Here is a 23353-nt window from a genome sequence, read left to right on the forward strand (position 1 = left end):
CAGAGTGACGCCAAATTCTTTCGAGAGGCACCCCAAACCCGGAGAAGCGCCCACAGGTAGGGCGTGGGACCTGGCCGCCCGCTGTAATGACAGGGCCCACGGCCTGTGGGTGGCGGCGGCGGAGGAAGCGGGAGGAATCTAGCTATTTCTGGCTGGGGCGCGCCCACTAGCCCCGGCCAGGGTTGGCCCGGCTGCGGGCTCCCCCCCCTGCCCTCCTCCATCCCCAAGAGGGGGCGGGGAGAGGCGCGGGTTGGCGGGGGCGGGGGGCGGGGCGATGTCCCGGGCCCACCTCCGGTCTCCGCCCACCGGAGTCCTTTCGGGTCCCTCCACAGCACTCGGCTCGCACCCGAGGCCGCCGGCGCAGTGGCCGCGCACGTGTGTCCTGCGGCGCCCCCTCCCGCTGCGCCGCCCGTCGGGCATGGACTCGGGCCGGGACTTCCTGACCCTGCATGGTGAGTTCCTGGCTGGCGTGTGGGCAGACCCTGCACGGGCCGACGCCGCGCGAAGCCGTTCCCGGGCCCTGGGCCGGGGACCCCCAGATTCCTTCTGCCGCCCTCCACCCCGCCCCAGGCCCGCCTCTCCGTTCTTTTGTTGCATTGGGGAAATCTCGGCGCAGGACTCTCGGGGTGGGACTGCCAGGCAAGACCTTGGGCTTGTCCCCCAGATCTGGCCGGAGGTGGGGGGAGGGTGCGGGTCTGAAGACTTCCCTGAAGGCGAACCCCGACCCCAGACCCCGCCTCAAGGATTCTGCCTTTTTCTGCTCTCAGAAGGCTGGGCTCCGTGGTCCAGCGCGCACGGAAGGGCGGAGGAGGGACGGAACCAGCATCCACGAATAACCAGGTTCTCCCCACACTGTCCGGGCCCCGCTGGAGAGGCTCCCCAAAGCCCAGGCTGCCTGGACCGCGTCAGGCCGCGTGGGTGTGGCGGGGGGGGGGTGCGCGGGGCGGAGAAGATGAAGAGGTGTGCAAGATTGGCCGAGGTCGGGCTGGGCGTTGGTAACTGCTCAGCGCAGAAATCCCTGTCAGCGATGCCCACGCTGGAAGGAGCAGCTAGATCCTCCCATCCGCGCACCCTCCTGGACGGGACCGGGCCGAGTCTCACCTCGAACTGCCTGCAGCTCCACCCTTTGCCCAGCTAGTTCTGTCCCTCTGACCCACCGGGGAACAGTCCTTGCCGTATTGCTGTCCCTCCAGGACAAAGAGCAGCAGTGGCTTCTGGCAGGTCGGGCCCCCCAGCCTGGTCTGGCATCTCTCCGCTCCAGCCTGGGGACTCACTCACTCTTAAGGGCGTCTTGCCCTCCTGGTTCCTAAGATCATCTCCCAGTTCAGCAAAACCTGCCCCTTACGCCAATCACTGCTTAACCATATCTCCCTGTTTTCTAGTATCCCTGGGGTGGGAGACTTCAGTGCCCACCACCTGCCCATCTAAACCATACATGAAGATGATAGATGGGAAAGAGAAAGGCAGAGCCCTCTAGCTGCCCACTAGAGACCCTCTGGAATTCAGGGGCATAGGAGATGTTCCTTTCAGCCAGCCACTAGTCTGTCTTGTGTTTCCCGGTTGGCCTAGACCTGGTCTCCATGGCCTGAAGAGACCTTGCTCAGGGCCCAGAGCTGTGACCCTCCCATCACTGGCCTGGGCTCCTCAAGGCAACTTCATCCAGCTGGGTCATGGGACCCCTCCCCCTTCCAGTGCTTCATCTTCTCAGACCAGAGGTGTCCTTAGTGCTCCTGCCAGACTGGCAAGAAGGGAGTCTGGATGGCTCAGAGGACCACAGTGGAGACTTCTGCTTTCTCATTATCCCTTAATGCTGTCTACCCTGCAGAGTGATACCTCTTCCAGGCCTGTCTCACTCTCAGATCTCCTAAAAGCCCTCCGGTCGTCTCTGGCACAGCTCATGTTGGAATGGGCTCCATCCTCAGGCATCTGTGCCTTCGTCCAGTCTTTCTCCCCCGGTGTCTTCCCTGGAGAGGAAGGTACGGGGAGGCACTGTGGCATGGGTTTGGCCCATTCTGTTTGAGACCTGCCTCCCAAATGCCTCACTCTGTCCAGCCCTTCCTGCGGGACCAGCGGGAACACTGCAACCCCAAGCTCTTTTCCTGAAGGCCCTGCCATTTCAAGCTCATCACCCAGAATTACCCTCCCTTAATTGCCTTGGTCCCTCCTGCAAACCAGATCAGGAAGCAGGAACCTGGCAAGGGGAGTTGATGGCAGGAAGGGGTGGTCACTGTGCCCTGTGCTTCCATTGGAGAGTCCGTACCCCTTTCAGATTTGGGGCCCCACAGCACCGAACATGTGGCTTGGGCAGTTGGCAGTCAGCTGCAGAAAGCCGCCCCCTCCCCTCGGCCTGGGGGGCCACAGAGCCTCCCTAGATATGAGATGTCCCCTACGTCCTCACCCCAGATGTGTGCAGATGCAGTGTAGGCTACAGGCATGGGTTCTGGAGGCAGACTGTCTGAGTTCAGGCCTTGACTTTTTCATCTCAAACAAATCCCTTGATTTCTTGGTGCCCTGTTTCCTCAGTGAAATAGGGGACAAGAACACTACCGACTTCATAGGCTTGCTGTGAGGACTGAATGAGGTCATACACAGAAGGCAATGGGAACAGTGCCTGGCACTCGGTAGGGGCTGTGTTCCTGCAGGAGGCCCACCCCCAAGTGATCATGCCCTGTGCATTCTTGGGAGATGAGGGGGGCACCATAAGGGAGTCCGTTGCTAGGAAAAATGTGCCCAGAACAGGGCTCAAGAACCAAGGGCCTCCTTCTGGTGTCTCTGGAGCCCTCAGACTGATGTTCCAGTCCCCTGGCCTCCTCGCCCTACTCCATTGCCTCTGCTGTCTCCATTCTAGCCAGGCCTGCACTGGCCTCGCCAGCAGGTCTCCAGATGTACCCAGAAGGACACTACTTCCCAGGCCCTCCCCTCGCTGAACACGTCCACCTTCACTAACTTTGCCTACCTCAAATCCACCCTGCCCCACTGTCAAAACTGGCATTTGTAAAAGTGGAAGGCAGGCCATAGGAGGGGCCTCATCTTCGCCCCAGGAGACCTCGACTGCAGTCCTCATTTTACCTCTATTTATAAATGTTGTGACCCTGAGCACGTCCCTTTGCCTCTCTGGGCCCTTTTTTTTTTCCACCCATGGCATAGTAACACCCTATTTACAGGGGACATCATGAAGAGAAAGCATGGATGGGCACAGGAGCTCAAGGTTGGCAAGAGAGCCAGTACCCCCAAACGATAATGGTTCCAGAGCCATCATAGCAAGTTGGGGTGGCCAGCCCCCTACTCACCTCAGTTATGTTTCAAAACTGTCCCCGGGGTTCCAGACCCATACCCCACAGACACACACTGATCTTAACATTTCGTGCCATAGGCCACTTTGGCAGTCAGATGAAGCCTGTGGGCCCCTCCTCAGGGTCATGTTTTTATTTTTATTTTTTTTAGATTTTATTTATTTTTATTTTGAGAGAGAGAGAGAGAGAGAGAGAGAGAGAGCACACCCACACAAGCAGGGGGAGGGGCTGAGGGAGCGGGAGAAACAGGCTTCCTGCTGAGAAGGGAGCCAGATGATGCAGGCAGGGCTCCATCCCAGGACCCTGAGATCAAGACCTGAGCCGAAGGCAGACACTTAACTGACTGAGCCACCCAGGCGTCCCAGGGTCATGTTTTTAAATGCATAAAATAAAATACGTGAGAATTCAAAGGAAGCAAATTATATTGAGATGTGATTCTATCCGTAGGTCCTTGGCGTGAGGGGGGCTGGGGGGGTTCTTGGTCCTCTGGATGAGAACCTTTGTGTGGTGTCTCTAAAACAGGTTCACCTTACCCTCTGCCTCCTCCCTCTCCAAATGAAGAACAACTTGTTTGGGCCCGTATTTCAGCTCATCTACACTAACACACGTTCTTTTGATGTATTCTCTGTGGCGTAACCTTAGGCAAGTCACTCTGTGCTTCAGTTTATTGTTAGTGTTCCTTTGCTTGGCCGTGCTGATGGTTGGCTTTGGCGGTGACTCACTGCCAGTGCTGGTGACTGGAGCGGCAGTGAAGTTAATGGAGGAACTAGTCAGAGGCAGAGAGTAAAAGAGAGGAGTGAGTCAGGCCTCTGGGTGGTGTCCTGACCTTGGCACACAGTAGGGGCTGGGGGCATGAAAGAGAAGTTGTAACTTACATGAAAGGTCCCACTGTTCCCGAGCACACTGGCAGCACAGTTTTGTATAAAGTTGCAGTAGTTCTCATCTATTCATCAAAGCAAGCCTGCGTTAATGGACTCATTTTTAAAGATCAGCCTTTTTTTTTTTTTTCAAGAATTCCATTCGCATTTGGAACCTTGGAGATTACCCTACTCGGGTGGAGAAACTGTGAGAAGGAAACAGGTCGGCCTGTGAGGCAACAGCCAGCTGAATTACAATGACTTCGTTTAGTAATTGAAGTAAAATATTTGGCGGGCTTGGTGGTCTGCCCCAGGCTCCATTCCCGGCTCCGTCTGGCCCCGCCCCATCCCGTCCTCTCAGACTTGGCCACCCAGGCCGCCGCTACCCGATCTCCCCTGTTCTCAATCTTGCTCAAACTTCGTCCTCCGCCCGGCCCCCAGCAGGTGTTTTGAATTCGTGACTCGGGCTCCGCCCCCGGTGGACCCCGCCCCCTGGTGAGACACCGCCTCCAAAGCCGAGGTTCCGCCCCTCCCTGCCCGAACCCCTCGTTTTCAGGGCGGGGGCCTCCCTCGGGTCGCTCTCTGGGCCCTAGCTCCGCCCCCGGTCGGCTTCCTAAGTGACGCTCTGCCTCCCCGTCGCCTCCCAGACCCTGCTCCTTTCCCCCGCCTCCCACCCCAACCTCTGGGGCTGTGGCTCCGCCCCCTACCCGCTTTCTCGGCTTTGGCTTTCGCCACTGATTTGCTTCCTGGGTTATAGATTTGTGCCACTCCGCCTCTTGGGTTCTAGCTCCTCCTCTCCCCGCCTGGAGTCCGCCCTTGCCGCACCCCGCAAGGGCAAAGGTCCTGCCCCTCCGGGACTGGCCACGTCTCCTAGGGTCTGTCTCCGCCCCTTTCAGCCCTGATTTCTCTCACGCCCCGCCTCTAGGGCCGAGGCTCCGCCCCTCCAGGCTGGCCCCTCCTTCTGGGTTCTGACTCCGCCCCTCCACGCCCGGACTCCGCCCCCATTGCCAGGGCTTTCTAGAGACTGCGCTGTCCCGGGCCAGGCTCGGAGGCGCGGAGGCACTGGGAAGCGTCATGCAATGCCTGGGAATCCCGAGCCGGAGCCGCTCGAGAGAGCTCCAGCTGCAGGAGCAGAGCCTCAGGGTGGCGGCGCTCAATGGGCAGAGGCTGGGTAAGGAACGCAGGGGGCACCGAGCTCCGGGGGGAGGGCAGCTCGGGCAGGATGTAGACTTGTGTTCCTTCCATCCTTTGATTGGACCTGTTTAGTACTTCTGTGAGTGCGAGACCCACTGTGGGGCTGTGTTTGCAGGGGTGGCGTGTGGAGTGTTTTCGAGGCCGGGGGTGGGTGGGTGGGTGGGATTGGTCACTTCTGGTCTACCTGAGCCCCTCCAAAGCCCCCCACCCCTTACCACCCCTAACCACGCCTAACCCCTCCCGTTTACAAATTTCTGAGGCACTACTAGTTATGTGGCTCAGTGTGTAAGTGGTACGACTGTGTAACAAGATGGTTTTCCGAGCCTATGTGATCCAGTGTGATGGTGTGCAAGTGTGCGTGACAAGTGTGACAGTGGGGGACCCAGTGTGTAATCTGGTGGTGGCTCTGTCCCTCAACGTGGTACGTGGGGCCACTGCGCAGCAATGAGGATGTGTAATGCTGTATAACCAAGTGTGTGACATGGTGGCACCGTGTTGCCGTGTGTGGTCCAGGGGGATGCTGTGTCCTGAGTGACTGTGGGAGGCAGATCGACAGTGGGTGAGCCGGGGGACTGATTCTGTCGTTCTGTGTTACAGTATGTGTTCTGTGGATTTTCTGACGTTGCTCAGTGCACCTGAGCGGTGACTTGCGTAAGGTAATGTTTCCTAGCACTCACCCTTGGGCAGGCTTCGGAGTCCTGACTCTGCCATGTAACTTCCTTGAACCTCAATTTCCTCATCTGTAAAATGGGAGTAATGATAGTGCCTTCCTCATAGGGTTGTTGGGGGGATTAAATACATGTGCTAAGAGCAGTATCTTATTGAAATATTGGCCGTGAACGTTACGGTAGCTGCTGTGATTACCATTGTGATGAAGATGTTCTGGCACGGTGTGTTGAGTGCGGCGGTGTGTAACTGTGTAGCTTTGTATGGCTCTGGGGCCCCCCTCGGGCTCCTCTTAGCACCTGCACACCCTCTGCCCTCCTCCACATGGCCACCTCACTGTGTGCTGCCAGCCTGAGCGGGTTGGTGAGGCTGCCAGGTCAGCCCAGGGGCTTCTGAGGTAGAGGCCCCTTATCACCACCCTCCCACAGGAGGAGAAGGTACTGAAGCTGAGTGAGTGGGGCTGAGCGAGGAGTGCCCATCAACATTCTGGGTGCTAAGGGAGCACGGGTGGCGGGGCGGGCAGCTCAGGGGCCTCAGAAATAAAAGGGCCGGCTGCAAATGAGACTCAGAGGTGGGGGTGCCTGCCCAGGTTCCCTAATGGCCCAGAAGGTGGTGGCTATTATCAAGGCCCACTTCGGGGCTGAGGGCCGTGTTCCAGAAGCCATGTCAGCAGCCAGGGGACTTATCTCTGCCTGACCGCAGACAAGGCCACAGCCTGGCTCCAGGACAGGATGAACATGTCATCTCCCCCACGGTGTTTTCCAGAACCAGAGGGTGGGGCTCACCTTCTACTTTCCAACCCCTCCCCCGTTACCATCTCTGTTGTTGGCAGTGGCTTGTCCTAATGAGTGCCCAGCTTGGGGGGCAGGGGGCAGGCATAGGGTAAGGAGATACCCTGCCGATTACACCTCAGCTCAGAAAGGACAATGAAATACCCTAGCAGAGGCTGAGGGCCTCTCTTCTGGCATCTGGGAACTCCCTTCCTCTTGTTCCAAGTGCCACACACACAGCCAGCAGTTTAGGACATCCTGCAGGAGCCCCCTTCTGCACTGAACCTCCCCTGGGGCTGAAGGGATGCTGCTCATACTAAGACAGAGGGGTCCCCCAGAAGTGTGGGGAGACTTGGGACAAAGGAAGAAGAAGGCACATCAGGCCGTCACCTCTGAGGAGGCTCACAGACACCTCTTCTGACGCTGTTCTCACCCAGTGCTGATGGGGGAACAGAGTCATGGGGGAGGGGGGCTGCCTAAAGTCATGGGGGGGGGTTGTTAGCACTGGGCTCTGTCCCTAGTGGAGGCAGGAGATTGGGGAGGGATAGAGAGGGTATGGGTGGCTGAGGCCTGGGGAAGTGGTTCAGAAGTTTCCCTAGGTCTTATGGGTGTGTGGGGCAGGCTGGTGGGGTGGGGGGATTGGGGGCATGGATAAAGCTGGAGAGCCTATCAGAGGCTGTGGATCAGGGCTCAGAAAAGAAAAGCTTATAGGCCTAGTCACAGGCAGCTCAGACTGGACCCACACGGTCCCTGATGGCACCGCTCTGCTGGAGCAGGAGGATAAAGATTGCTGAAGGGCCACATAGTTTTAGTTTTGGGGACGGAGTGAGGTGAGATGGTCAACTGGCTCTGAGCAGAGCTGGCAGCTGGACTGCATCTGGCTCTGCTGATAGATCTGGATCTAGATGCATCTATCTCTGTATTATATTGATGAATCGTTAAGGTGGGGCGTGGTGTCTCCTTGATCACAGTTGATACAGGCTGTGCTCGGGGATGAGGGCTCCTGGGGCCCAGGCCTAGTGCCCCTTTGGTACTTCTTGCTTGGGCCTGTTAGGACAAAGAGCATTGTATCTTTGGGAGCCCATGCTGAGGAGGCCAGCCTGGGTCCCTGAAGACAGCTGGGCAGGAGGGGCTATGCAGCTAGGGTCTGGTCCTCCGTGCCCTGGGCTGGGTCCTGCCTCAGCTGCTGAGAACTGGGCCTTAGGGCCATTATACCCTGAGGGTCCCAGACCCAGGACACTCAGAGACGGGGTGGGCATGGAGAGCCAGGGGCATCCCAGGGGCCAAACCCAGGCCACATTTGGCTCATCTCTCTCTTCTGGGTGCAAGGATCAGAGACCTACTCAAGGAGGTGGAAGTCAGGGTGGGGGCAGCAGGGTGAGTATGGCAGGGATGGGCACAAGGGTCCTACTGCACCCATAGTGTTGACACCAAGAACTACAACTTCTGTTACCTCCGAACCTTTTCTTTCCTGCTCGGCCTGATATTTTGGTCCCAGCTTCCGTCAGATCACTCTGACCCCTAAGTATGACCAGGAGGGGCACACTTTGTTTTGCAGAGCCAGGCCATTTCCCAGGCATCTGGTTCCCCAGAACCAGATGTTCCGGAATTAGCTGCTTCCCCTTGTCCATTCAGCTGTGGATGGCAGGTCACAGTATATAAAGTGTAGCCTTGAGTGGGTGGGTGTCCTAAGGTTTGCGTGGCCTTGGCTGGCAATCAGAGATGGCTTCCTGGAGGAGGCAAGGCTCCAGGATCAGGTTGGAGCATGGGTGAAGGTGGGAGAAGGGAACCAAGAGCGGAGGGCGAGGCTTTTGAGAAGTGGGACCCTTCTCTGAGAGGATCCAGAGGTGGGAGTTGCTGGTGTGGGACCTGGGGCAGCAGGGACACAGGAAGAAATGGCATCTCACCTGCTCTGCCCCCTAGGCCTACAGGATGACAAGGACCTACAGGCACTGCTAAAGGGCAGCCAGCTCCTGAAGGTGAAGTCCAACTCATGGCGGAGAGAGCGTTTCTACAAGTTGCAGGAAGACTGCAAGACCATCTGGCAGGAGTCCCGCAAGGTCATGCGGACCCCGGAGTCCCAGCTGTGTGAGTGTCCCGGGGCTGCAGGGTGGGAGCAGAGTGTGGATCCTATGCTGGCATGGGGAGTCGGATGCTGGTTGGGGCAGGGAATGGTGGGGTGGGGAGGTCAATCCTGGACCACAAATAGGGAAACCCAGGCCTGGCCTGATGGGGCCCAGGTCGGTCACACAATCGGGACCAGATACCGGGAAACTGAAGCTGGCGAGGGTGGGGGAGAAGAGTTAAATCACCGATAGGGCAATTGAGGCCTAGTCTGGGCCAGACAGGGCAGTCATGGAGGACCAGAGATGGACGGGCTAAAGCCTTTTGGGGGTAAGGATACATAACTGTGACCACAGGTGGGAAAGCCAGGCTCAGAAATAGGGAGGTTTCTGGGCAGTGTTGTCTGAACGCACAGGGTATCCACCCAGATGTGGGAAGGAGGGAAGTTTGGTGGATTAGGACTCCAGGTGTAGTGAGGCCAAAAGCCAAGCCCAAAGTCCGGGGGCAGATAAGGCTCTTCCTGGTATCAGTGGCCAGGATATGAGGTGGGGCTGCAGGAGGCAGTTCCTTCCTGGGACTGGGGCCGCAGCAGAGAGGTAGGGTGGAGTGGAGTGAGGCCTTACTAGCTGGGCAGCTCCCTTGAGGGTATTGGGTCTGAGGATTGTCTGGAAGCTTTGGAAAAGGCCCTGGAACCCAAGGCTCAGGCCTGCGAATGGAGAGTGCCTCCAGCAAGGCCCCACAGAGAAAGCTGTGCTGGCTAGCTGCCTTGTAACACAGAATGCCCTAAAGATTCTGTAAAATGAGAGGTCCCTGCTGTTTACGTGGTGGGAAAATTTTAGACCAATGCTGCCCAAAAGAACTTTCTTTGATAATGGAAATGTTCTGTATCTGTGCTGTCCAGTGTGGGTGCCTCTAGCTACCTGTGGCCATTGAGCACTTGAAATGTGGCTAGTGTGACTGAGGAACTGAATTCTTAATTTTACTGAATTTTAGCTACTTCATATTTAAACAGCCACACGCGGCTGGCGGCTGTTGTACTGGACAATGCGGGAAGATCACTGTCGCTGGATGTCACCCAACCCAAGTCCCCTTGGCTGTGGTGGGGAAGGGGGAAGGGCAGGGCCAGCCCACTGGGGAGTACCATCAGACACAGGTGACAGGCTCGAGATGGGAGAGGGGACAGGAGGAAGGGGAGGTGCCCGGGCAGGGTTTACCGGGCCTCACGACACGGGGTAGGAACCTGAGAAAGTATCTCCTGCTGCCCGTGTGGCCTGGAGCAGGGTCAGAGGTGAGGCAGGACAGGAGCAGGGTCAGACGGGGAGAGCTAGGCAGGGGGCCTTGGGGCTGTGGGCAATGGAAGGTTTCTGAGCAAGGCAGGGTAGGGTTAAAGCCGACAGAGCCTGAAGTACTCTCCGAAAACCACCCGAGTGCATGTCAGTCACACCGCATGGGAGTGACCCAGACCTTGTCTCTGTCTGGCCTCTGTCTGTCGGTGGCACCAGCCAGGCTCCTTCATGGGCCTCTGCCCTGATATGGGGCTTCCTGTTCGACGCTGGTGGGGGGCGGCACGGTGGGAACAGGCGTCTTGCTCTCTGGGCTCTGGGGATTCCTGAGAGCCCGTACTTATGCCTGGTTTCCTGTGTGTGCCTGGCACTTACTTGGCGGCAGCGGGCATGGGGGCAGAGACAAGAGTAGGGGACCTGGGCTGGTGAGATGAGCCCCTCATACTGGGAGAGCTGTGAGCACAGGGGCAGGAGGAGCCTTCCAGGCAGGAGACAAGTGTGAGCAAAGGTGCAGGGCCGAGACTGAGGAAGGGGCATGAGTGAGGGGCCTGCACTGACCAGAGGGGCTGCAGGGGTGACAGGTGCGGGGTTGGGCACCAGCTGTGCTCAGGTGAGGAAGGTGGCCAGAAGAGACTCTCTTCCAAGTCAGAGACACTGAGACGGCTCTCTGGCTGAGCATGCCTGTTGGCTGCTTCCCTTCTCCGGGGGAGCAGTGAGACTGTTGTCCCCAAATGCACTCTACCCTCGGGGAAACTGAGGCCAGGTGAGGGAGGAGGGGAGCAGCGCCCCCAGTTCTCTTCCCCAGTTTGCCCTGATTCTGCCACCGCTACGCTCCCTCCACTCTGGATCCCAGAGGCAGACAAGGTATTATCAGCAGTGCAAGCATCTGGACTTTCTCTCTGGTGCGGGTGGGGTGCTGGCCCAGGAGCTGCCCGGCTCAGGTTTCCTGTTTTCACTCCCAGCCCGGGGCAGTGGCAGCTGGCCTGAGCCTAGCGGGCGCAGGAGGCTATGGGCAGAGGGATTGAGCAGGGCTATCCCCTGCACCCCAGATGGCCCAGGGCTCACATGTCCCACTCTCGGAGCCTGCTGCCCAGGCTGGGCACATGCCCTTCACGTGGGGCTTGCAGGTGGCTCGGAGGCCTCTGGGCACTCAGGGTGCAGGCAGGCACGGGGAGGACAGGTGAGCTTGTAGCTGAGGCTGCTCTAGGACCCAGGACAGAGGGATGTGGAGGGCTCAGGACACAGGTGGGGCAGGGGTGGAGCCTGGACCTTGATGCTGGGCAGCTTAGCATGAGCCCGGCTGATGGGACTGGCTCCCAGCCAGGCCAGGAAGGGCACCCTGCAGTCTTGCTCCTCCCTGAAGCTTGGAAGGTGTGGGTGTGACAGAAGGGCTCTCCCCCCAGTTCCTAAGGGCAGAATGATGGACTCTCTCAGACCCCTAAGGGGCACCACTTGGGGTCCTAGAGGGCAAGAGCCTTCCCACACTCTTCTTGCCAAGGGGATCCCTGAGGTCTGGACACACGTGGACACACGTGGACACGCAGGGCAAGGCCGTGTCTATGCCGCAGCACAAGCACTGCTCCCTGTGCCCCCACACCCCGGGGCCAGGGCTGCCGGAGGGTGGCTCCAGGCTCCCGCATGGTCAGGAGAGGGGCCTGTAGGCTCTCAGAGCCATCTGAGGGAAGGGTAGTCCAAAGTCAAGTGCGATTAGGAGGGTATGTATCCTGTTTGTCATAGGCTCCAAGCTCCAGAATGGTCTCTCCCCATCTCTAAAAGCCCTGCCCTGCCCTAGTCCCTCCCAGCCTGGAAACAGCAGGGCCTGGGGTCCCAGGTGCCCTTCTCTAGGGTCAGTCTCTCCCTCTGCCCCCCCCCCCGCCCCATGTTTCCCCTGCCCACCACAGCTGTGTGTCACATTCCTCCTCCATCTCGGTCTCTGTTCTCCTTCCTCCCTTGTGTTCCCCCTGTCCGTCCTGCTGCCCCCCTCCTTGTCTCTGGATCCAGGCCTGAGCTCCAGCCCTGGCTCTGTGTCCCCACACTGTGCCCTGGCCGCACCAGGGGCAGGGACTGGCCTCGCAGCTCTGCCACCTATCCCCTTCTTGCAGTCTCCATTGAGGACATTCAGGAGGTGCGGAAGGGGCACCGCACGGAGGGCATGGAGAAGTTTGCCCGGGATGTGCCCGAGGACCGCTGCTTCTCCATTGTCTTCAAGGACCAGCGCAACACACTGGACCTCATAGCGCCATCGCCGGCCGAGGCCCAGCACTGGGTGCAGGGTCTGCTCAAGATCATCCACCACTCGGGCTCCATGGACCAGAGGCAGAAGCTGCAGCAGTATCCTTCTGGTGCAGTGGGTCCTGGCCCAGCCTGTGGAATCCTGGCTGTGGTCATCACCAGGGCTGCCTGGGTGTGGAAGATGCCCAGCTTGGGCCGCCATACGGACATAGCAGAGGCTGGGCGGCTCACACAACGGAAATGAATCTCACGGTTCTGGAGGCTGGACACCCCAGCTCTCTTCCTGGCTTGTGAGGGGCTACCTGCTCACCGTGTCCTCACATGGCAGAGGGAGAGAGAGAGGGAGACAAGCTCTCTGGTGTCTCCTCTTATAAGGGCACTAATTCTATCATGAAGGCTCCATCTCATGACCTCATGTAAGCCCCCCATGATTCATCCCCAGATGCCATCATATTGGGGGTTAGGGGGGATTGATTTGGGGGGAACACAGTTCAGTCCTGAGCCCTGAGAAAGTACCTGGAGCCCTGTTTGGTCTACTCAGTGCAACCCCCGCTGTCTCCTCTTCTCCCCGCCCCCCCCCGAACCAGCACAGAGTTCTGCTAATGGCAGCAGCTTCCATACGAGACTGAGTCTTGAGTGTTTGAACCATGTCTCTTGGAGTTACTACATTTTTTCTCTCTGGGAATTTGGAAGGCCATGGTACCCCCTGTGTCATTCTTTGGGGAGTGATCACGTTTCCTTGGGCCTCGTGTGCAGGCCAGCCTATAAGCTTAAAACAAATTCACTTCCAAATCTGGGTGCACAACAGCACACTAGCCTATGGTTCAAAGTGGTCAGGCTTCTGGTACAGAGGATTAGGGTGCAGCCAGCTCCAGTTCCTTCATTTTAATGACAGTTTTATTGACATATAATTCACATACCATGTGATTCACCTGCTTAAAGTTACACGGCAATGCCATTCAGTATATTCACAGGGTTATAAGTAATTTTACAACACTTTGATCACTGTAAAATGAACCCCACACCCTTGAGCAGCCAGGCCCCATTTCCCCATAACCCCCCACGCCCTAGACAACCACTAATCTACTTTTTGGCTCTTTATGTTTGCCTTTTTCTGGACATCTCATATAAATGGAATCGTACTGTCTTTTGTGACTGACTTCTTTCACGGAGCATCTTTTTCAGGTGTCTCCATGTTGTAGTGTGAATCAGTACCTCATCCCTACTTTACATCCCTCATTACTTCTGAGTAATATTCCATGGTCTTCTTATTCCACATTTTATTTATCCAGCTAGCAGTTCATGGACAGTGGGGTTTTTACTCTGGAGCTTTTATGAATTAATGCTGCTATGAACATTGGTGTGGTATATAGCTAGGATTTATAAGTCTTATGGTAACTGTTTAACTTTTTGAGGGACTTCCAGTTTTCCAAGGAGGAAATTGACATTCCCACCAGGAGTGTATGAGGGTTCCAATGTGTCACATCTTCGCTAAGGCTTGTTACTACTGTTACTACTTTTTTATCTTAGCCACCCTTGTGGGTGTGAAGTGGTATCTCATTGTGGTCTCGATTTGCATTTCCTTGATAGCTAATGATGTCAACTATCTTTCTATGTGTTTATCGGTTATTTCTAGAAATATCTATCAGATCCTTTGAGGAAATATCTGTCAGATCCTTTGCCCATTTGTTGTTGTTTTAAGATTTTATTTTTAAGTAATATCTACAGCCAACGTGGGGCTTGAACTTACAACCCTGAGATCAAGAGTTGCATGCTCGGGGGCACCTGGATGCTCATTCAGTTAAGTGTCCGACCCTTGGTTTCAGGTCAGGTCATGATCTCAGGGTCGTGAGATCGAGCCCTGAGTCAGGCTCCGTGCTCAGCCGGGAATCTGCTGGAGATTTCCTCCCTCTTCCTCTCTTCTCTGCCCCTCCCCCTGCTCACGCAAGCTCTTTCTCTGTCTCTAAAATAAATAAATTAAAAATCTTAAAAAAAAAAAAAAAAGAGTTGCACGCTCTACCCACTGAGCCAGCCAGGCGCCCTTTAAGCTCTTTTTTAAATGGGTTTATTTTTTAAAAATTTTTACTTGCGGTAAAAGCTACATAACATAAAATTTACCATCTTTCAACCATTTTAGTCATGTGGAGTACCTTCACATTGTCATGCAACCCATCTCCAGAACTCTTTTCATCTTGTAAAACTGAAATTCTTTCCCCATTAAACAACAACTTCCCCTTCTCCCACCTCCAGTCCCCAGCCCCGCCCTCCCCCTCCCCCTCCCCCCCCCCCCCCCCGCACTGTATACTCTCTGTCTCTCTGAATTTGACCACCCTAGCTACCTCAGACAAGTAGAATCATAGAGTATTTGTCTTTTTGCAACTGGCTTATTTCACTTAGCATAATGTCCTCAAGGTTCATCCGTGTGGTAGCCGGTGTCCGAATTTCTACTCTTTTTAAGACCGAATAATAATATTCCACTGTCTGCATATACTATATATTGTTTCTTCATTCATCCATTGATGGGCATCTGCGTTGCTTCCACCTTTTTCCTGTTGTGAATAATGCTGCTGTGAGCATGGCTGTGCAAATATCTGAGACTCTGCTTTCAGTTCTTTTGGGGTATATACCCAGAAGCAGAGTCGCCAGATCACAGGATAACTCTACTTTGAATTTTTTGAGGCACCACCATATTGTTTTCCACAGCATCTGACCTACTTTATACTCCCATCGACAGTGCACCAGGGTTCCGATTTCTTCAAGTCCTCAACACACTTGTTATTTTCTGGGTTTTTTGGTTTGGTTTGGTTTAAGTTTTGATAGATGTCTTATCGTGGTCTTGATTTGCATTTCCCTAATGATTAATGCAGTTGAGCATTGGTTTTTTTATTTGCTTTCCTGTATCTTCTCTGGAGAAATGTCTATTCACATCCCTGGCGGTTTGTAATTGGGCTCTTTGTCTTTTTGAGTTGTAAGGGTTGTTTATATATACTAGATATAAGTCCCATCATAATTATGCTTTGTAAATAATTTCTCTTCTGTAGGTTCTCTTCTTTTTCTTGATGGTATTTGAAATGTGAGTTTTTAGTTTTGGTAAAGTCTAATTCAACTACTTTTTGCTTTTGTGGCTTGTGATTTTTTATGTTGTATCTAAGAAAGCTTTGCTTAACCCAAAGTCACTAATGTTTACTCTTATTATTTTCTTCTACAGGTTTTATAGTTTTAATTATTAAATTTAGGTCTTTGCTTTATTTTGAATTCATTTTTGTGTGTGGTGTGATGTGGGGGATCCAATTTCATTTTTTTAGCATGTAGGTAGTTGTCCCAGCACCATTTGTTGAAAAGACTGTTCTTTCCTCATTGAATTGTCTTTACACCCTCATCAAAAATCAATTGACCATAAATAGGAGGGTTTCTTTTCTTTTTTTAAAGATTTTATTTATTTATTTGAGAGAGAGCGAGAGAGAGCGAGAGGACAGAAGGAGAGGGAGAAGCAGACTCCCTGCTGAGCAGAGAGCCAGACGAGAGGCTCGATCCCAGGACCCTGGGATCATGACCTGAGCTGAAGGCAGACACTTAACCGACTGAGCCACCCAGGTGCTCCAAGAGGGTTTATTTTCATGGCTGTCAGTTTTATTCCATTTATCTATGTCTATCCTTGCACCAGTACACAATGGTTTGGTTACTGTAACTTTGTAAGTTTAGAAATTGGGAAGTGTGAGTTCTCCAAATTTGTTCTATTTTTTTTTTTTTTAAGATTTATTTATTTGAGAAAGAGAGAGAGAAAGTGAGCAGGAGCAGGAGGGGCAGAGGGAGAGTGAGAGAGAATCTCAAGCAGACTCCAGGGGCTCGATCCCACGACCCTGAGATCATGACCTGAGCTGAAACCAAGAGTTGGACGCTTAACTGACTGCTCCACCCAAGATTTTTTTTATGCAAGATTGTGTTGACTATCCTGGGTCCCTTGACGTTCCATGTGAATTTTAGGATCAGTTTCTGCAGAGAAGCCAGCATGATTATGATAGGGGTTGTGTTGAATCTGTAGATCAATCTGGAGAGTATTCCCTATTTAATGATGTCAAATCTTGTGATCCATAAATATGGGTATCTTTCCATTTATTTAGATCTTCCTTAACTTCTTTAAACATTGTTTTGTAGTTTTTCAGAGTATAAGCTATACATTTAAAAAAATGGATTCCTAAGTATTTTAATTCATTTTGAGGCTACTTGATAGAATTACTTTCTTAATTTCATTTTCTGATTATTCATTGCTAGTGTATATCCAGCTGCTTTGAGGGATATCCTTCGAGCTCTGTACGTTTCCTTACTCTGTGCTTTTCAGCATTTCATAGATTTTTAAGTATTTTTTCTCAATGCTATCTCTGCCTGATTTTGAGCTTTCTTAAAAGTCCAATTCTGTAACGTAGGCTTATCCTTGGGCAGTCTTGTGCCCTCTGGAGGGTTCTGTTGCCCAGCCCTTGAGATCATAAAGCCATCCATCCCAGCCTGCTGAATAACAATCAGCATGGGGACCTCATGTTTGGCTGGACTGCTCTGAACTTGATTTTTTTTAAACCTGGAGTTCTGCCATAATTATTTTTTCATGTAAACATATACATAAAATATGGCTGTGTTAGAATGAAGTTTTCTTTTAATTTTTTAATTTTAATTTTTTTTATTTTGTTTTTAAAGATTTTATTTATTTATTTGAGAGAGAGAGAATGAGAGACAGAGAGCACGAGAGGGAAGAGGGTCAGAGGGAGAAGCAGACTCCCTGCGGAGCAGGAAGCCCGATGCGGGACTCGATCCAGGGACTCCAGGATCATGACCTGAGCCAAAGGCAGTCGCTTAACTGACTGAGCCACCCAGGTGCCCCATTAATTTTTTAATTTTTAAAAAAGATTTATTGATTTATTTTAGAGAGATAGTGCATGTGTGCAGGGAGGGGCAGAGGGGAGGGAGAGAATCTCCAGGCAGACTCCCCACTGAGAGTGCAGAGCCCAAGGTGGGGCTCAATCTCATGACCCTGAGATCATGACGTGAGCCAAGACCAAGAGTAGGACGCCTAACTGGCCGAGCCACCCAGGTGCCCCAGAATGAAGTTTTAAAGGCCCACAAAATAAAACTGCCGATTTTTGGGTTCTGCCCCCAATCCTATTTTCTGCATTTCAATTTGCCTAATGATGCATTTGCCAAAAATAGTGGAGAGCTTACATTTGTATCCATTTCTCTGTGTACTGTTGTCATAATTATTTCCTTGTATTAGTATAGTCTCCATAACAAGCTATAGTGACTATGTAATATTCCATTGAGGAGGTGCCCTATGAATTAGTGATCCATTCTTTTAATGTTGAACATCTATTTTCAGTCTTTCACTACTATAAGTAACATTGCAAAGAACTATGTTCTAAGAGCTTTCAGTATTTAGGAGTATTTCCTTACCAATAGAATCCTAGAAGTGGAATTAGTGAGTCCAATGATGTAATGGTTTTGAGATTTAGCTGTGTCTCTGCATCACAGTACCAAGGGTTGAACAATTTCCTTTATCCAAGTGGTGGATGGGATGTCCATGTCACCTCACCCCTACCTGCACTGGGTAACAGACTTTTTAAAGTGCTGATCTTAGAGTTTAAGAAATTGCATCTCATTTGCAAATTGTTGATATCTTTGATTACCGAGAATGTTTGCAAAAGGTCAGTTTATGGCCTTTTCTCGTTTAGTTATTAGGGTCATCATCATGTTTTCTGGACAGCTTTATTTTTTTCTTTATTTGACCCTCAGAATTATTTAAAGTTTACATGGCATCAATTATATTGTTTCCTTTGTGACTTCTTCTAAAAACCTGCTGTCGTTTTTTAAAAAATTGTTTTCATTGTCTTTGTTCTTTAATGGAATGTACTGTGGAAAGTCCTCTTTCTTGACTTCTCCAGGTCAAGTCTGAGGGGAGAGGGGCCAGAGGTAATGGAGAAGTGGAGGCTAAGTGCCCCCATTGTGACAGCATGATGCAGGCTTCATTTTTGCTTGTGATATCCTCACCTTCTGATCTGTGGCTTCAAATTTGCTGTTTCTTGTAAAATAAGCCTCAAGTGCTTTAGTCAAGTTGGCTAACAATTACGTATTGAAAACCAGAAGGACGTACCTTGAGACATTAACTGGCACTGTCCCTAGGTGACAGGACTCTGGGGGATTAATTTATTTACTTTTCTGCATTTTGTAAGTTGTCTATAGTGAACTCTTTCACAGTGAGAAAAGAAATGTTTTGTTTTTTTAAATGTGAAAGGGTTCAAAGCCAGTAAATAGAAAAAAGCCCCCTTAATCGGATGTATCATTTCCTCTGAAGAGGCCATCCGGTCTTGTCCCTGGAATGCTGGTGTGCAGTATGTCAGGCCTGCAGGGATCAGGTGATCTCTGTCCATCTGGGCCCAGGAGTTGACCCTGGGCTTGAAACCTGGCTGTAGCTGGGACCTGGGGGGTATCCGGGCTCCTGGGTACTTTCCTTACTTCTTGCCCAGCTGGATTCACTCCTGTTTGCGAAAAGCTGACAAAAACAAAGACAACAAGATGAGCTTCAAGGAGCTGCAGAACTTCCTGAAGGAGCTCAACATCCAAGTGGATGACAGCTATGCCCGGAAGATCTTCAGGGTGAGGCAGGGAGTGAGGGCTGGGTCTGTGTGGCCGTGGGCCTGGGACCCTAGTGGGGAGCATGCTCTGAGCCCTGCCCACCTGGCCTGGCAGGAATGTGACAACTCCCAGACGGACTCCCTGGAGGATGATGAGATTGAGGCCTTCTACAAGATGCTAACCCAGCGGGAGGAGATTGATCGCACCTTTGCTGAGGCAGCGGGTTCCGGGGAAATGCTGTCGGTGGATCAGTTAGTGACGTTCCTGCAGCACCAGCAGCGGGAGGAGGCGGCAGGGCCTGCACTGGCCCTCTCCCTCATTGAGCGCTATGAGCCCAGTGAGACTGGTGAGAGCCTGGCTGGGGCCTTTGGCCTGCAGTCCCTGGGGCCGCACCGGGCTGGGAGACCCTTGGGGAGACTACAGCCCGAGTGTAGGGAGCTGGAGGGAAGGGGGGCACCCTGGTCAGTATTTGCTTGCCCCATGAAAGCAAGCAGATGGGATACAGGGCTCCAGCCTCACTACCCCTGTCTTGGTTCCTTCTCCAGAGGGTTTTGTGGACTCCTCCTCCAGGAGATAGGAGGCTGGAAAAGCAAACCTTTTTCCTGCTTCCATCCTGGAACGGGCTTTGAGATGGGCAGACGGGGCCCTGCCCTGGAGGGGCTTCAGTCTGGAGGCCCAGAGGAGATGAGGCCTCGGCTTCAGGCGGTCTCACACTGTGGGGGACCGAGGAGGAGAAGACAGGGCCTCACCCTGGGATAGTCACAGTCTGATGGTTGACTCAGACTCACCCCCTCCGAGAGCTATCAAGGTCCAGCTCAGCACAGGGAGGCAGGGACAGCTGGCGGCTCCCCTCCCCGAGCGGTGGCGCCCGGAAGGTCTCCTGGAGGTGGCTGGCCTGGCCGTTAGGGTTCTGACTGGCGCCGGCCTCGTCCTTGGCAGCCAAGGCGCAGCGGCAGATGACCAAGGACGGCTTCCTCATGTACCTGCTGTCCGCCGACGGCAGCGCCTTCAGCCTGGCGCACCGGCGGGTCTACCAGGACATGGGCCAGCCGCTCAGTCACTACCTGATGTCCTCCTCGCACAACACCTACCTGCTGGAAGACCAGCTCACGGGGCCCAGCAGCACCGAAGCCTACATCCGGTGGGGCCCCGGGGCGGGGGCGGGGGGGGGGCCGGGAGGGGGGGGGGGCTGGGAGCGGGGGCGGGGCCAGCCGGGGACTGAGGGCGTAGCCCCTACGCCTGTCCTTGCCCGCAGGGCGCTGTGCAAAGGCTGCCGCTGCGTGGAGCTCGACTGCTGGGACGGCCCCAACCAGGAGCCGATCATCTACCACGGCTACACATTCACCTCCAAGATCCTCCTCTGCGACGTGCTCAGGGCCATCCGGGACTACGCCTTCAAGGTTGCGCGCGCCCCTGGCGGGTGAGGAGGGCAGCGATACGGGCGGCCCGCCCCTCCTAACCTGCGCTGGGGCCTCCAGGCGTCCCCCTACCCCGTCATCCTGTCCCTGGAGAACCACTGCAGCCTGGAGCAGCAGCGTGTGATGGCGCGACACCTGCGCACCATCCTGGGCCCCATGCTGTTGGACCGGCCGCTGGACGGGGTCACCACCAGTCTGCCTTCCCCTGAGGTTCGCGGTGGGCATGGGGTACCCAGGCGAGAGGGCAGGGGCACTGGCTGGGAGGGCAACTGGGTCTTGACGAGCTGCTCCTCCGTTCTTAGCAACTGAAGGGGAAGATCTTGCTGAAGGGGAAGAAGTTGGGGGGGCTCCTGCCCCCTAGCGGGGAGGGTGGCCCTGAAGCCACTGTCGTGTCTGATGAGGATGAGGCTGCTGAGATGGAGGATGAGGCCGTGAGGAGCCGTGTGCAGCGCAAGCCCAGGGTTCGGGGCGCGGGGGGGGGGGGAGCTGTGGGGGAGGGGGCAGCCCTGGGGCCCTCCCCCATCATGGGATGTTTGCCTTGTCTCAATTCTCTGTGGCTGCCACTCAGACCCTCTGCCCCCCCTCTCTCTGTCTGTCTCCCTGTCTCTCTGTGTCTGGGTTTCTGGCTCTCTCAGTGCCCACCTGCCCCAACCTCTGAATCTAACCTGGGCCTCCCCATGGCCCCCAGGAGGACAAGCTCAGGCTAGTGAAGGAGCTCTCCGATATGGTCATTTACTGCAAGAGTGTCCACTTTGGGGGCTTCTCCAGCCCTGGCACCCCAGGGCAGGCTTTCTATGAGATGGTGTCCTTCTCTGAGAACCGCGCCCTCCGACTGCTCCAAGAATCGGGTGAGCCCCGCCCCTGCATTCTCAGGGTGCTGGCCATCCGTCTGACCATTTGGACTGGTCCGGGCCAGGCCTGGCTCCACTACTCGGGAGGTGCACAGAGTTGGCACTCCCTGCTGTTAACCAGAGGGGGGCCGGGGGTGGGGGGGTAGTTTGGGCTCACCAGGAGGCCTGTGCTTCTGACCACCCACACACCCTTTTCAGGAAACAGCCTTGTTCGCCACAACGTCAGTCACCTGAGCAGGATCTACCCTGCTGGGTGGAGAACAGACTCCTCCAACTACAGCCCCGTGGAGATGTGGAACGGGGGCTGCCAGATCGGTATGGGCTGGCAGGGGCTGAGGAGGCTGGGGTGAGGGTTTCAGTCCAGAGGGCCAGGGGTCAGGAGCCTTTGGGGACCCAGCTGGGGCCAGACACAGGGACTTGTGGGCTCAGGCGCTGGTACTCAGTTTGGGCATATTCCCCCTGCCAGCAAGTCAGGGTCTGAAATCGCCCCATTAGCACAGTCGTCCTTTGAATTCTGCCACCAGAAATGGAATGTGGGCTGGCGTGGTGGGTCAGTGACGGTGGCAGGAGGGCAGTAGGCATCAGAGTGCTGCCGGACCCTGCTTCTGCCATGCCATGTGACCCTAAGGCCTCCGTGTACCCTGGGTAGGCTGGGCTCTAGGGCCCCCGAGGCCAGCCCACAGCCTGTGACTGCTCTGTCCTGCCTACAGTGGCCCTGAATTTCCAGACCCCTGGCCCAGAGATGGATGTGTACCAGGGCCGCTTCCAGGACAACGGGGCCTGTGGCTACGTGCTGAAGCCTGCCTTCCTGCGAGACCCGAACTCTACCTTTAACTCACGTGCCCTGGCTCAGGGGCCCTGGTGGACCCGGAAGCGGCTCAGTGTCAGGGTACGGCCAGCCACCACAGGGACAGGAGCCCATGGGCCTCCCTCCCCGCTACCATTCCTGAACCCTCATCTGTCCCTTGCCCCTGCTCAGGTCATCTCTGGGCAGCAGCTGCCGAAAGTCAACAAGAATAAGAATTCAATCGTGGACCCCAAGGTGACGGTGGAGATCCACGGTGTGGGCCGGGACGTGGCCAGCCGCCAGACTGCTGTAGTCACCAACAACGGTACTTGCCGGGCCTGGGTGGGGACCCAACCCCTGGACCTGGTGTCCGCACTGTTGACGTGGTGCTCATGCCGCCAGGTTTCAACCCGTGGTGGGACACGGAGTTTGTGTTTGAGGTGGTTGTGCCTGAGCTCGCCCTCGTGCGCTTCTTGGTGGAGGATTATGACGCATCCTCTAAGAACGACTTCATTGGCCAGAGCACCATCCCCTTGGGCAGCCTCAAGCAAGGTTTGTCAAGGGGAAGGGACGACAAGGTGGAGGAGGCAGGACCTGTTATCTCTTGGGCCGGGGCCCTTGTCCCTTGAAGCGTCCTCACCGAGTGACAGAACTCTCCGTGTGCTCTTTCCTGCCCATCCCCCTGCCAGGATACCGCCATGTCCACCTCTTGTCAAAGAACGGAGACCAGCACCCATCTGCCACCCTCTTTGTGAAGGTGTCTCTCCAGGACTAGGTTTGGGGGTTCTGATGGGGGCTGCCCCAGGCACACCCGGCCCTCTGTCCCCATGTAGGGACAGGGCTCGTGAGGCTGCTCCCCACCTCTCACTTGGAGCTAGAGGCCCCGCACTGCCTTCAGCTCTAACAGACGTCTGTGCTGCTGCCTCCCTGGGGTCCCAGGAGCTAGCTCAGTCCCTGGAGCTCTCTTGATTCCATTAGGAAAAACACTGCAGCCCTCTGCCCTCTGGCCTGGCCCTGGGTTGAGGGTTTTTATAAAAGTTAGAAGACTAAGTCCTGTGGTCTCTTTACCTGAATGCCAGAAAGTCCCTATAAAGGGCACCTGTGTGTGTGTGTGCGTGCATGTGTGTGGGGGGGAACGCTGGAGCCCCATCACCTCTCTCTCCATGTCCCCCACACTCACACTGTATGCGGGTTGTCTGTTCCCTTGGGCAGGAAGGACCAGTGAGAAACAAACCCCTCCATGGAAGACAGTGGACAGAGCTCAGTCCTCTGGAATGTCACAGACCACCCCCTCCAGTCCCAGAGGCCCCTTCCCACCCC

The 23353-nt window shown here is 54.8% G+C and overlaps 1 protein-coding gene across 2 annotated transcripts; it reads left to right on the forward strand.

The window, feature by feature from the left end:
* Positions 1-307: 307 nt before the first annotated feature.
* On the forward strand, positions 308-23083 carry PLCD1 (phospholipase C delta 1). Of its 2 annotated transcripts, none has more exons than XM_028107154.2 (15): positions 308-452; positions 8704-8868; positions 12230-12458; positions 18869-18998; positions 19092-19323; positions 19917-20118; positions 20233-20377; positions 20456-20605; positions 20698-20856; positions 21084-21243; positions 21445-21561; positions 21957-22135; positions 22226-22358; positions 22436-22585; positions 22723-23083. In XM_028107154.2, the coding sequence occupies exons 1-15, from the start codon at positions 419-421 to the stop codon at positions 22806-22808; spliced, it is 2271 nt and encodes a 756-aa protein (XP_027962955.1). In that variant the 5' UTR covers positions 308-418; the 3' UTR covers positions 22809-23083. The 2 variants fall into 2 exon arrangements, with proteins under 2 accessions (XP_027962955.1, XP_027962953.1); XM_028107152.2 differs by lacking the exon at positions 308-452 and adding an exon at positions 5148-5321.
* Positions 23084-23353: the final 270 nt, after the last annotated feature.

Source organism: Eumetopias jubatus, unplaced genomic scaffold (assembly GCF_037043125.1).
Source record: "Eumetopias jubatus isolate StellerSeaLion01/CBP00866 unplaced genomic scaffold, mEumJub1_p1.0 scaffold_1, whole genome shotgun sequence".
Taxonomy (NCBI): Eukaryota; Metazoa; Chordata; class Mammalia; order Carnivora; family Otariidae; genus Eumetopias; species Eumetopias jubatus.

Coding starts and splice junctions, on each gene's coding strand:
- PLCD1 (XM_028107152.2), top strand. CDS start 5,225: ATGCAATGCCTGGGAATCCCGAGCCGGAGCCGCTCGAGAGAGCTCCAG. Junction 18,999..19,091: donor ATGCCCGGAAGATCTTCAGG/GTGAGGCAGGGA, acceptor CTGGCCTGGCAG/GAATGTGACAACTCCCAGAC. Junction 22,136..22,225: donor GGAAGCGGCTCAGTGTCAGG/GTACGGCCAGCC, acceptor GCCCCTGCTCAG/GTCATCTCTGGGCAGCAGCT.